At 48.4% G+C, this 14,119-nt stretch overlaps 1 protein-coding gene across 1 annotated transcript in view; it reads left to right on the forward strand.

The window, feature by feature from the left end:
* LOC116371708 (tyrosine-protein phosphatase non-receptor type 12-like) overlaps positions 1-14,119 on the forward strand; it is a 95,400-nt gene that overhangs the window by 74,945 nt on the left and 6,336 nt on the right. Inside the window, 4 exon segments of the mRNA XM_031820644.1 lie at positions 140-1,047; positions 6,164-6,235; positions 9,094-9,176; positions 10,136-10,172. Coding sequence (XP_031676504.1) covers positions 140-1,047; positions 6,164-6,235; positions 9,094-9,176; positions 10,136-10,172 — 1,100 coding nt within the window.

Below are 14,119 nucleotides of genomic sequence, written 5' to 3' on the forward strand. Positions count from 1 at the left end.
CTATCTCTCTCTCTCTCTATCTCTCTCTTTCTCTATCTCTCTCTTTCTCTATCTCTCTCTCTCTCTATCTCTCTCTCGGTGTCTGTCTCCTCTCTCTGTCTCCTCTCTCTGTCTCCTCTCTCTGTCTCCTCTCTCTCAGCAGTCAGTTGGAAGGGGACGTGAAAGAGGAGATCCTTCAGCCCCCAGAGCCTCGCCCGGTTCCTCCCATCCTGACCCCGTCTCCCCCCTCTGCCTTCCCCACCGTCACCAACGTACGTCAGGACAACGACCGCTACCACCCCAAGCCGGTCATCCACGTCCTGGCCTCTGCACAACAACAACAACAACAACAGCAGCAGCCCCAGAAAGCCCAACAAGCCCAACTGTCCCCCGACCTGAAGGACAACTATAACAAGACATCGTTGGACAGTGTCCCCTCAGGAGGCCCCCCTGCCCAGGCCCCCTCTCCCTCCTCCCCCTCCCCAGTGGATGGGGCAGTGCGTCTAGAGAGGAAGCTGAGTATTGAGATACAGAAGGTTCCGTTACAGGAGGGTCCTAAGAGCTTCGATGGTAACAGCAGGCTGCAAAGATCCCTTGCCTTCAAGGCCCGCTCCAACACCTCCAGTTCCTCTCTTTCTGAGGACTCAGGGGCCGACGGGGGGCCCCCCAACATGACGCACCAGGGCGCCTTCGGACCCCTCCCCTCCCGCCCCAACCACCTGCCCCTTAAGGGGGAGAAGGCGGGTCAGGCAGGCTGGATCAGCCCAGAGAAAGCCCCCACACCTCCAGCCCTGGTGGCTGGGTCAGAGAGCACCCCCACCTCCAATCTGACCTCTTCCCAGCCCCTCTCCTCCACCTCCACCCCTGTCAGGACTGCTCTGAGCTTTACCAATCCTCTGCACTCAGACTTCCCTGATGTGAAGGGAGATGGAGGAGGGGAGGGTTCCAGACCCTCCTGGTCCTCCAAGGCTACGGCCACGGTTACGGCGGCCCACGGCGAACACCCGCCCAGGAAGGTGTCGACCATGTCCATCGCCGAGCAACGGTCGCCGACGGAAAATGCATCAAGTACGTGGTTACGTTAGAGCTTTTACTAACTAACCTACTTCCCTAACTCTGTTGGGCTGTGGTACTACTGACTAAAACAGACTAGGGACCAGACACAGGGACAGAAGATGGGCAGGGAGTGGGGGTCAGAGCTGGGTTCAAACACTATTTGAAATCATTGCAAATACCTTATCTGTGCTTGACAGAGCTTGCCTGGGGGCAATGGATCAATTTACATCTCCAGGAAGACTAAAGAAACGCTGAAAGTCTGTTAAAGATTTCAAATAGTATTTGAACCCAGGTGGTCTGGCTGGGGTCCTATTATAAGGGCTGACTAAGGGTCAGTGGTTGTTGTGGTCAGCTGTAGGGTGGAGTAGCAGCTGACAGGCAGATCTAGGATCAGTTTATGGAGAGCTGGAGTCTATGTCCGTGGCCAGAGGGCACTGGCAGGCCACACTGTAATGACAGGCTGTTGAAGGCTGTCTACACACACACACACACCCACACACACACACACACACACACACACAAGGTATGTAGACCACAGATCTACATAAACACACACCACTGCGAGGGACAATGGAGACTGACCAGTCCAACTGACAGTTTCAGACCACTGGCCTGCAATATAGACTAATTATATACACACAGACTTGCTTATGGACTGCTTATGTGGAGAATTACCATTTTTATTATGTATAAAGCAGATACTGTTTGGATACATTGAATATATTGTTATAAAACATGTTAAACCATGGAACTAAAATGATTGTCTTGTAAACCCCCCCCCCCCCCCAAAGTGTCAATAAACTGAATTATTTCTGTATTGTTTCTTCCAACTCTGACCTGCTATAGTCACTCATTTTCTGAACTACAGTAAATACGTAATCTGCCATTTTACCATGGTAACCCAGTCCTAGTCCGCTGTAGGATGAGGACAACACACACACACATAATGGTGTCTCACTGGAGCTAATAAACTGACCACGGCACGATAGTGTCACACCACACTGTCCATGTTATTAGATGGTGTCACACCACACTGTCCATGTTATTAGATGGTGTCTCGATCCATATTTCATCTGCTCCAGCAGGACTTGGTTTAGGGTTTAGTCTGTAGACTCCAGCAGGCCTTGGTTTAGGCTGTAGACTCCAGCAGGCCTTGGTTTAGTCTGTAGACTCCAGCAGGCCTTGGTTTAGGCTGTAGACTCCAGCAGGCCTTGGTTTAGGCTGTAGACTCCAGCAGGCCTTGGTTTAGGCTGTAGACTCCAGCAGGCCTTGGTTTAGGCTGTAGACTCCAGCAGGCCTTGGTTTAGGCTGTAGACTCCAGCAGGCCTTGGTTTAGGCTGTAGACTCCAGCAGGCCTTGGTTTAGGCTGTAGACTCCAGCAGGCCTTGGTTTAGGCTGTAGACTCCAGCAGGCCTTGGTTTAGGCTGTAGACTCCAGCAGGCCTTGGTTTAGGCTGTAGACTCCAGCAGGCCTTGGTTTAGGCTGTAGACTCCAGCAGGCCTTGGTTTAGGCTGTAGACTCCAGCAGGCCTTGGTTTAGGCTGTAGACTCCAGCAGGCCTTGGTTTAGGCTGTAGACTCCAGCAGGCCTTGGTTTAGGCTGTAGACTCCAGCAGGCCTTGGTTTAGGCTGTAGACTCCAGCAGGCCTTGGTTTAGGGTTTAGGCTGTAGATCCAGGCTCAAGTTGGAGTTACCATAGTATTCTGTGACAGTGAAGGGACAGAACAGGACGGTACAGGATGCTGAGTGGGTCTATGTAAAGATGGTGGGGTTTTGTCTATGGGTTGTGTGGGAGGAAACAGCTTATGGTAAGTCTTAACATGAGAGGGGTAATGTAATTCTTAGGTGGGGTTATGTGGAGAGGGGTAATGTAACTCTTAGGTGGGGTTATGTTGAGGGGTAATGTAACTTAGGTGGGGTTATGTTGAGGGGTAATGTAACTCTTAGATGGGGTTATGTGGAGAGGGGTAATGTAACTCTTAGATGGGGTTATATTGAGAGGGGTAATGTAACTCTTAGGTGGGGTTATGTTGAGGGGTAATGTAAGACTTGTCAGTTTGTTATTGGATGATTTGTTGAATGCGTGAAATGTTCTGAGTGTGAGATGAGTAAACATCTGATCATGTGTGTACGGGTGCTGCTGTTCATGTCTCTGAGCTCATGGCATGTGGTGCTTTCTGCCCTTCCATGCTTGGCGGGGGAGGTGTGTCTGCCTGCATGTCAGCCCATTGGAAGTGGGCCATTAGCGGTGCTCTGTGGGCCAAAGCATGGATTCATCTAACATCTGTCTGTGGTGCAAACAGGGCTGGTGTTCTGCTGGCCCCCGGCTGCCCCACGACTGAGCTGGTTCTCAATGATGTTGCTAGGCCTCAACAGGGTGTTTCAGACGGGAGAGATGTTGCTAGGCCTCAACAGGGTGTTTCAGACGGGAGAGATGTTGCTAGGCCTCAACAGGGTGTTTCAGACGGGAGAGATGTTGCTAGGCCTCAACAGGGTGTTTCAGACAGGAGAGATGTTGCTAGGCCTCAACAGGGTGTTTCAGACAGATGTTGCTAGGCCTCAACAGAGTGTTTCAGACAGATGTTGCTAGGCCTCAACAGAGTTTCAGACAGATGTTGCTAGGCCTCAACAGAGTGTTTCAGACAGATGTTGCTAGGCCTCAACAGGGTGTTTCAGACAGATGTTGCTAGGCCTCAACAGGGTGTTTCAGACAGGAGAGATGTTGCTAGGCCTCAACAGGGTGTTTCAGACAGATGTTGCTAGGCCTCAACAGGGTGTTTCAGACAGGAGAGATGTTGCTAGGCCTCAACAGGGTGTTTCAGACGGGAGAGATGTTGCTAGGCCTCAACAGGGTGTTTCAGACGGGAGAGATGTTGCTAGGCCTCAACAGGGTGTTTCAGACAGATGTTGCTAGGCCTCAACAGGGTGTTTCAGACGGGAGAGATGTTGCTAGGCCTCAACAGGGTGTTTCAGACGGGAGAGATGTTGCTAGGCCTCAACAGGGTGTTTCAGACAGGAGAGATGTTGCTAGGCCTCAACAGGGTGTTTCAGACAGATGTTGCTAGGCCTCAACAGGGTGTTTCAGACAGGAGAGATGTTGCTAGGCCTCAACAGGGTGTTTCAGACGGGAGAGATGTTGCTAGGCCTCAACAGGGTGTTTCAGACAGGAGAGATGTTGCTAGGCCTCAACAGGGTGTTTCAGACGGGAGAGATGTTGCTAGGCCTCAACAGGGTGTTTCAGACGGGAGAGATGTTGCTAGGCCTCAACAGGGTGTTTCAGACGGGAGAGATGTTGCTAGGCCTCAACAGGGTGTTTCAGACAGATGTTGCTAGGCCTCAACAGGGTGTTTCAGACAGATGTTGCTAGGCCTCAACAGGGTGTTTCAGATGGGAGAGATGTTGCTAGGCCTCAACAGGGTGTTTCAGACAGATGTTGCTAGGCCTCAACAGGGTGTTTCAGACGGGAGAGATGTTGCTAGGCCTCAACAGGGTGTTTCAGACGGGAGAGATGTTGCTAGGCCTCAACAGGGTGTTTCAGACGGGAGAGATGTTGCTAGGCCTCAACAGGGTGTTTCAGACAGGAGAGATGTTGCTAGGCCTCAACAGGGTGTTTCAGACGGGAGAGATGTTGCTAGGCCTCAACAGGGTGTTTCAGACGGGAGAGATGTTGCTAGGCCTCAACAGGGTGTTTTCAGACGGGAGAGATGTTGCTAGGCCTCAACAGGGTGTTTCAGACGGGAGAAATGTTGCTAGGCCTCAACAGGGTGTTTCAGACAGGAGAGATGTTGCTAGGTCTCAACAGGGTGTGGAGGGGGGGAAAGGATGGGGGGGTGGAGGGGGGAAAGGATGGGGGGAGGAAAGGATGGAGATAGTGGGGAAGGGATGGAGGGGGGGAAAGGATGGGGGGGGGGGTGGAGGGGAGGAAAGGATGGAGGGGAGGAAAGGATGGAGGGGGGAAAGGATGGGGGGGGGTGGAGGGGAGGAAAGGATGGAGAGTTGAGTGCTGTGAGCATGTGAGAGGTCAGGCTTGGATGAGTTGAGGCAGACTGAGCAGGCAACGTGTGTGTGACCGAGAGCTGGCTAGTGGCCAAGCACCAGGAGATGTTTCAGTGGGTCCTGGAAAGGGGATTGGTGGGTGGCTGGAATGGATTTGTGTTGGTGGTGGTGGTGGGGGGGGGGCAGTGCATGTGTACCAACCAACCGTGTGCACGGTTGTAAAGCCTCCTATACTGCCACGCTACACACAATGGCCTGACAATCACTCAACTGCCCAGAGATGGGATTTTGATCAAAGGCAGCTGATGGGAATCGAGCGATATCCTAATCATGATCTCAAAATCACCTGATCTCTGATTGTATGATCTCTTCGCTTGTGATTGAAACAGCTTTGATGGGAATGATTTGAATGGTTTGGTGTTGATTTTGGCTCTGCTTGGCTTTGTGGCGTGTTGTCTTGGGGTGGTTATGGCTCTGAATCTGGGAGGATGTATTCTGAGCTCGTCTCTCTGGCTGCATCTGAAATGGTATCTTTGTCTTTACACTGCACTACTTCACCTAGGGCTCTGGCTAAAAGTAGTGCACTACTTCACCTAGGGCTCTGGCTAAAAGTAGTGCACTACTTCACCTAGGGCTCTGGCTAAAAGTAGTGCACTACTTCACCTAGGGCTCTGGCTAAAAGTAGTGCACTACTTCACCTAGGGCTCTGGCTAAAAGTAGTGCACTACTTCACCTAGGGCTCTGGCTAAAAGTAGTGCACTACTTCACCTAGGGCTCTGGCTAAAAGTAGTGCACTACTTCACCTAGGGCTCTGGCTAAAAGTAGTGCACTACTTCACCTAGGGCTCTGGCTAAAAGTAGTGCACTACTTCACCTAGGGCTCTGGCTAAAAGTAGTGCACTACTTCACCTAGGGCTCTGGCTAAAAGTAGTGCACTACTTCACCTAGGGCTCTGGCTAAAAGTAGTGTACTACTTCACCTAGGGCTCTGGCTAAAAGTAGTGTACTTAATCATTAGGAATAGGGCACCATTTCAGATGTACCGGTTTCTCGCTGTCGTTTGATTGTTGATTTGCCGTCAATTTGACCTTTGACCCCTGGTAATAACCCCTGCTGTACTCTGACCTCTGACCCAGACAGTGACCAGAGTGAAGATTCCCCTCCCCCTCTACCTGAGAGAACCCCAGAGTCCTTCATTTTGGCCACAGGTGTGTTTTAACGGTCTGAGACGGGGATCATCTTGATCTCCCAGTCTTGGTCTCATACATCAGGAATGGTGAGCTGTAGTAAGATGTCTGGCATCATGAGACGACAGACAAGGGAGGGTCTGCAATTTCCAACATCCTTTAGAGCCAATGTGTTGCAGGCTTTTGTTCCATCCCAACTGTAAGTTAACACATCTGATTTAAAATCATCAACTAATCATAGTCTCCTATTTAAATTGTGAAAAGGGGAATTGAGTGTGTTAGACCTGTGCTGGAACAAAAACCTGCACCTTCGGGCATTCTTCAGCCCTCCAGGACTGGCTCCACCCCTTGGTCTGCCCGCTGTCTTCTGCTGCAGTGTGGTGGCTTGACACAAGAGGGCGCCAGAAACAACTCTGCAGACCTTGAACATGGATAGTTTTGCCGCCTTCTCAGTCATCTCAGCTTTAGAAATTCCAGATTACTTTTGTTATGACTGTTGTTGATGAGAGAGCACGGAAATGAAATTACGAGCTTTTTAGTTAAGTCAACTCTGATTCTCTGCAGTATATATCCAGTCTGTAGATGTAAGCCAGACACCACCGGCTCCCGAGTGGCTCAGCAGTCTAAGGCACTGCATCTCAGTGCTAGAGGCGTCACTACAGACCCTGGTTCGATTCCAGGCTGTATCACAACCGGCCGTGATTGGGAGTCCCAATTGGCCAAGCGTCGTCCGGGTTAGGGTTTGGCCGGGTTAGGGTTTGCCAGGGTAAATAAGAATTTGCTCTTAACGGACTTGCCTAGTTAAATTAAAATTTAAAAAGCCTTGAAGTTGCCCAAAACAACTCCTTAGTGTTACAACTCCTTAGTGTTACAACTCCTTAGTGTTACATCATCACACCACTCAACTTCTATTAGGGACGTACATAGGGCCAGGAGGTTTTCATCACCATGTGACCAGACCAGGAAGTACTTCAGGCCCCAGGTATAGTCTACAAGTACAACTAGGGCCCTGAGTTTTAACAGATCAGCTCAGATGGTTCTGAAAAACTCCTGGTCCTATGTCTGATATCCCCAGCAGCAGTACCTGACTGACATTGATACTAGGCCCAAGGCCTAATGATGTCATTATGATGTCATTAGGCCCAAGGGCAGACGTTGCAGGACCGCCAGATAATTAATTCTAGAGATCATTATAAGCAGAGTCCAACTGGGTCCAGCTCTGAGGGGTTAATGTTTATGGACGTTTCCCCAGCTACAACTTGTCATCATAGCTGCGTTATTGTTACCACAGGCAGCAGGGCTACTGACGGGTTCTCAATGCAAGTTTGTTTTTGTTTGTTGATGATAATGCAGTGTCACAATTACCAAGGTGGCACAAATATTGTTCATCAAATTAGCTTCTGAGTTGGTTAAGGATCTTTTTGTGCCAGCAGGGCTATGTCAAATAACCCCGCTCCGCTCAAACCAGAGTCCCACCCCTCACTGTCCACTAATGGTTCCTCTCTGAATCCCCCTCCTCGTTCAACTGTAATGAACCCCTTGCCTGCAGGGCAGCCTCAGCCCTGTGCTGCTGTGAAGGGAGGGAGGATGAATGGATGGAGCGAGACGGGGATGGAGGGCAGCCTCAGCCCTGTGCTGCTGTGAAGGGAGGGAGGATGAATGGATGGAGCGAGACAGGGATGGAGGGCAGCCTCAGCCCTGTGCTGCTGTGAAGGGAGGGAGGATGAATGGATGGAGCGAGACGGGGATGGAGGGCAGCCTCAGCCCTGTGCTGCTGTGAAGGGAGGGAGGATGAATGGATGGAGCGAGACAGGGATGGAGGGCAGCCTCAGCCCTGTGCTGCTGTGAAGGGAGGGAGGATGAATGGATGGAGCGAGACAGGGATGGAGGGCAGCCTCAGCCCTGTGCTGCTGTGAAGGGAGGGAGGATGAATGGATGGAGCGAGACGGGGATGGAGGGCAGCCTCAGCCCTGTGCTGCTGTGAAGGGAGGGAGGATGAATGGATGGAGCGAGACAGGGATGGAGGGCAGCCTCAGCCCTGTGCTGCTGTGAAGGGAGGGAGGATGAATGGATGGAGCGAGACGGGGATGGAGGGCAGCCTCAGCCCTGTGCTGCTGTGAAGGGAGGGAGGATGAATGGATGGAGCGAGACAGGGATGGAGGGCAGCCTCAGCCCTGTGCTGCTGTGAAGGGAGGGAGGATGAATGGATGGAGCGAGACGGGGATGGAGGGCAGCCTCAGCCCTGTGCTGCTGTGAAGGGAGGGAGGATGAATGGATGGAGCGAGACGGGGATGGAGAGCAGAGTTAACGTTCTCTGGAATGAACATGCTCTCATTAGATTGTGTGTTGATGTGCGCTGTGTGTTCATGACATTTATCAAATGAGAGTTTATTAGTCACATGCACACGGTCCAGTGAAACTCTTGGGCTCCAAACTCCAACATGCAGGTCAACGTTAATATAACAATAATATAGAAAGGTCCCAAGACAGAATATATACGTTTCCAACTAGTCTTAAACACACAATGAAGACCGGAAGGCCAGGGTCAACCATTAAGAGCTGAGGAGACAGACGGGGGTTGGTCGATGGAACAGTCGTATTTGGTGCTTAAATGACCTCCACCATGTAAGAACAGCTACAATGGAATGAATGAGGAAGTCAGGGGTACATAAAGGCTGTTGAAAAGAGACGTCTCGTGGCCAGACATGACAGACATGCTCTTGTGTCCGCAGCCTAGAAGCCTGGCACTTTGAGGCTCCCAAATATATAGAGGTACGGTGTCTCTCTATGGAAGTCTCTCTCTCTCTCTAGTCTTTTACTTTCTCTCTCCCTCTTTCTCTCCCTCTCTCTCTCTCCTCTCTCTCTCTGTCCATCTCCAGACCCATCAGAGTTGAAGGCACCAGGACCATCAGACTGGAGTATCTCAGAGGACCAGTCAGGAAAAGGAGCAGGTTTTCCTCAGGTGAACACCATTCTCACCAGCTTTATAGAAACAAACCTCTCTCCGTCTCTTCTGTTCTCCAGTCCTGCTTCTGACGACCCACGGGGTGTGCAGGGTTTAGTTCCAGCCCAGTACTAGCAGACCTGATTCAAGTCATTAAGGGCTTGATGATGGGTTGAGGTGTGTTGGTTCTAGACAGGAACAACTGCTTTAGGCTGCTTTATATGTTCCCTTGAGATACGCCCTCCGTCTCTCCTCCATCATCTCTCCTCCGTCTCTCCTCCATCATCTCTCCTCCGTCTCTCCATCTCTCCTTCGTCTCTCCTCCGTCTCTCCTCCATAATCTCTCCTCCGTCTCTCCTCCGTCTCTCCTCCATCATCTCTCCTCCGTCTCTCCTCCGTCTCTCCTCCATCATCTCTCCTCCGTCTCTCTCCTCCGTCTCTCCTCCGTCTCTCCTCCGTCATCTCTCCGTCTCTCTCCTCCGTCTCTCCTCCATCATCTCTTCAGCCCTGTTATTAATCTGTCCTCCGTCTCTCCTCCATCATCTCTCCTCCATCATCTCTCCTCCATCATCTCTCCTCCATCATCTCTCCTCCATCATCTCTCCTCCATCATCTCTCCTCCATCATCTCTCCTCCATCTCTTCAGCCCTGTTATTAATCTGTGTCCTCCGTCTCTCCTCCATCTCTTCAGCCCTGTTATTAATCTGTGCCCTCCGTCTCTCCTCCATCATCTCTTCAGCCCTGTTATTAATCTGTGTCCTCCGTCTCTCCTCCATCATCTCTTCTTCAGCCCTGTTATTAATCTGTGTCCTCCGTCTCTCCTCCATCATCTCTTCTTCAGCCCTGTTATTAATCTGTGTCCTCCGTCTCTCCATCTCTTCTTCAGCCCTGTTATTAATCTGTGTCCTCCGTCTCTCTCCTCCATCATCTCTTCTTCAGCCCTGTTATTAATCTCTGTCCTCTGTCTCTTTCCACAGGAGCAGAGGAGTACACAGGCACAGATAGCAGAGAGAGGTAGGTGGCTCATCTCTTCAGTGTTTAGGCTAAATGATTGGCTGCCCATGCTGCCTCTGATTGCTTGAGGGGGGGGGGGGGGGTCTCATAACCTAACATAAGCCCTAGGATACATCCCAAATGGAACCCTATTCCCTATACAGTGCATGGGCCCTGGTCCTAAGTAGTGCACTATGAAGGGGATAGAGTGCCATTTGGGCCTCAGTCAGTCTCAGATGTGGTTTTGTCCCTCCCTCTCAGATGGGTGATTAGGAGAGCACAGGGGTTTGGCTTGTCCCTCTCAGATGGGTGATTAGGAGAGCACAGGGGTTTTGTCCCTCCCTCTCAGATGGGTGATTAGGAGAGCACAGGGGTTTGTCCCTCCCTCTCAGATGGGTGATTAGGAGAGCACAGGGGTTTTGTCCCTCCCTCTCAGATGGGTGATTAGGAGAGCACAGGGGTTTGTCCCTCCCTCTCAGATGGGTGATTAGGAGAGCACAGGGGTTTGGCCCTCCCTCTCAGATGGGTGATTAGGAGAGCACAGGGGTTTGTCCCTCCCTCTCAGATGGGTGATTAGGAGAGCACAGGGGTTTGGCCCTCCCTCTCAGATGGGTGATTAGGAGAGCACAGGGGTTTGGCCCTCCCTCTCAGATGGGTGATTAGGAGAGCACAGGGGTTTGGCCCTCCCTCTCAGATGGGTGATTAGGAGAGCACAGGGGTTTGGCCCTCCCTCTCAGATGGGTGATTAGGAGAGCACAGGGGTTTGGCCCTCCCTCTCAGATGGGTGATTAGGAGAGCACAGGGGTTTGGCCCTCCCTCTCAGATGGGTGATTAGGAGAGCACAGGGGTTTGGCCCTCCCTCTCAGATGGGTGATTAGGAGAGCACAGGGGTTTGGCTGTAAAACATCAAATCAAATTTTATTAGTCACATGCGCCGAATACAACAGGTGTATAACAGTGAAATGCTGAATACAACAGGTGTATAACAGTGAAATGCTGAATACAACAGGTGTATAACAGTGAAATGCTGAATACAACAGGTGTATAACAGTGAAATGCTGAATACAACAGGTGTATAACAGTGAAATGCTGAATACAACAGGTGTAGACCAGTGAAATGCTGAATACAACAGGTGTATAACAGTGAAATGCTGAATACAACAGGTGTATAACAGTGAAATGCTGAATACAACAGGTGTAGACCAGTGAAATGCTGAATACAACAGGTGTAGACCAGTGAAATGCTGAATACAACAGGTGTATAACAGTGAAATGCTGAATACAACAGGTGTATAACAGTGAAATGCTGAATACAACAGGTGTATAACAGTGAAATGCTGAATACAACAGGTGTATAACAGTGAAATGCTGAATACAACAGGTGTATAACAGTGAAATGCTGAATACAACAGGTGTAGACCAGTGAAATGCTGAATACAACAGGTGTATAACAGTGAAATGCTGAATACAACAGGTGTATAACAGTGAAATGCTGAATACAACAGGTGTATAACAGTGAAATGCTGAATACAACAGGTGTATAACAGTGAAATGCTGAATACAACAGGTGTAGACCAGTGAAATGCTGAATACAACAGGTGTAGACCAGTGAAATGCTGAATACAACAGGTGTATAACAGTGAAATGCTGAATACAACAGGTGTATAACAGTGAAATGCTGAATACAACAGGTGTATAACAGTGAAATGCTGAATACAACAGGTGTAGACCAGTGAAATGCTGAATACAACAGGTGTAGACCAGTGAAATGCTGAATACAACAGGTGTTATAACAGTGAAATGCTGAATACAACAGGTGTATAACAGTGAAATGCTGAATACAACAGGTGTAGACCAGTGAAATGCTGAATACAACAGGTGTAGACCAGTGAAATGCTGAATACAACAGGTGTAGACCAGTGAAATGCTGAATACAACAGGTGTAGACCAGTGAAATGCTGAATACAACAGGTGTATAACAGTGAAATGCTGAATACAACAGGTGTATAACAGTGAAATGCTGAATACAACAGGTGTATAACAGTGAAATGCTGAATACAACAGGTGTATAACAGTGAAATGCTGAATACAACAGGTGTATAACAGTGAAATGCTGAATACAACAGGTGTATAACAGTGAAATGCTGAATACAACAGGTGTAGACCAGTGAAATGCTGAATACAACAGGTGTATAACAGTGAAATGCTGAATACAACAGGTGTATAACAGTGAAATGCTGAATACAACAGGTGTATAACAGTGAAATGCTGAATACAACAGGTGTAGACCAGTGAAATGCTGAATACAACAGGTGTATAACAGTGAAATGCTGAATACAACAGGTGTATAACAGTGAAATGCTGAATACAACAGGTGTATAACAGTGAAATGCTGAATACAACAGGTGTAGACCAGTGAAATGCTGAATACAACAGGTGTATAACAGTGAAATGCTGAATACAACAGGTGTATAACAGTGAAATGCTGAATACAACAGGTGTATAACAGTGAAATGCTGAATACAACAGGTGTAGACCAGTGAAATGCTGAATACAACAGGTGTATAACAGTGAAATGCTGAATACAACAGGTGTATAACAGTGAAATGCTGAATACAACAGGTGTATAACAGTGAAATGCTGAATACAACAGGTGTAGACCAGTGAAATGCTGAATACAACAGGTGTAGACCAGTGAAATGCTGAATACAACAGGTGTAGACCAGTGAAATGCTGAATACAACAGGTGTAGACCAGTGAAATGCTGAATACAACAGGTGTATAACAGTGAAATGCTGAATACAACAGGTGTATAACAGTGAAATGCTGAATACAACAGGTGTATAACAGTGAAATGCTGAATACAACAGGTGTATAACAGTGAAATGCTGAATACAACAGGTGTATAACAGTGAAATGCTGAATACAACAGGTGTATAACAGTGAAATGCTGAATACAACAGGTGTAGACCAGTGAAATGCTGAATACAACAGGTGTATAACAGTGAAATGCTGAATACAACAGGTGTATAACAGTGAAATGCTGAATACAACAGGTGTATAACAGTGAAATGCTGAATACAACAGGTGTAGACCAGTGAAATGCTGAATACAACAGGTGTATAACAGTGAAATGCTGAATACAACAGGTGTATAACAGTGAAATGCTGAATACAACAGGTGTATAACAGTGAAATGCTGAATACAACAGGTGTAGACCAGTGAAATGCTGAATACAACAGGTGTATAACAGTGAAATGCTGAATACAACAGGTGTATAACAGTGAAATGCTGAATACAACAGGTGTATAACAGTGAAATGCTGAATACAACAGGTGTAGACCAGTGAAATGCTGAATACAACAGGTGTATAACAGTGAAATGCTGAATACAACAGGTGTATAACAGTGAAATGCTGAATACAACAGGTGTATAACAGTGAAATGCTGATACAACAGGTGTAGACCAGTGAAATGCTGAATACAACAGTGTATAACAGTGAAATGCTGAATACAACAGGTGTATAACAGTGAAATGCTGAATACAACAGGTGTATAACAGTGAAATGCTGAATACAACAGGTGTAGACCAGTGAAATGCTGAATACAACAGGTGTATAACAGTGAAATCTGAATACAACAGGTGTATAACAGTGAAATGCTGAATACAACAGGTGTAGACCAGTGAAATGCTGAATACACAGGTGTATAACAGTGAAATGCTGAATACAACAGGTGTATAACAGTGAAATGCTGAATACAACAGGTGTATAACAGTGAAATGCTGAATACAACAGGTGTATAACAGTGAAATGCTGAATACAACAGGTGTATAACAGTGAAATGCTGAATACAACAGGTGTATAACAGTGAAATGCTGAATACAACAGGTGTATAACAGTGAAATGCTGAATACAACAGGTGTATAACAGTGAAATGCTGAATACAACAGGTGTAGACCAGTGAAAT

This window comes from Oncorhynchus kisutch, unplaced genomic scaffold (genome assembly GCF_002021735.2).
Source record: "Oncorhynchus kisutch isolate 150728-3 unplaced genomic scaffold, Okis_V2 scaffold3571, whole genome shotgun sequence".
Classification (NCBI taxonomy): domain Eukaryota; kingdom Metazoa; phylum Chordata; class Actinopteri; order Salmoniformes; family Salmonidae; genus Oncorhynchus; species Oncorhynchus kisutch.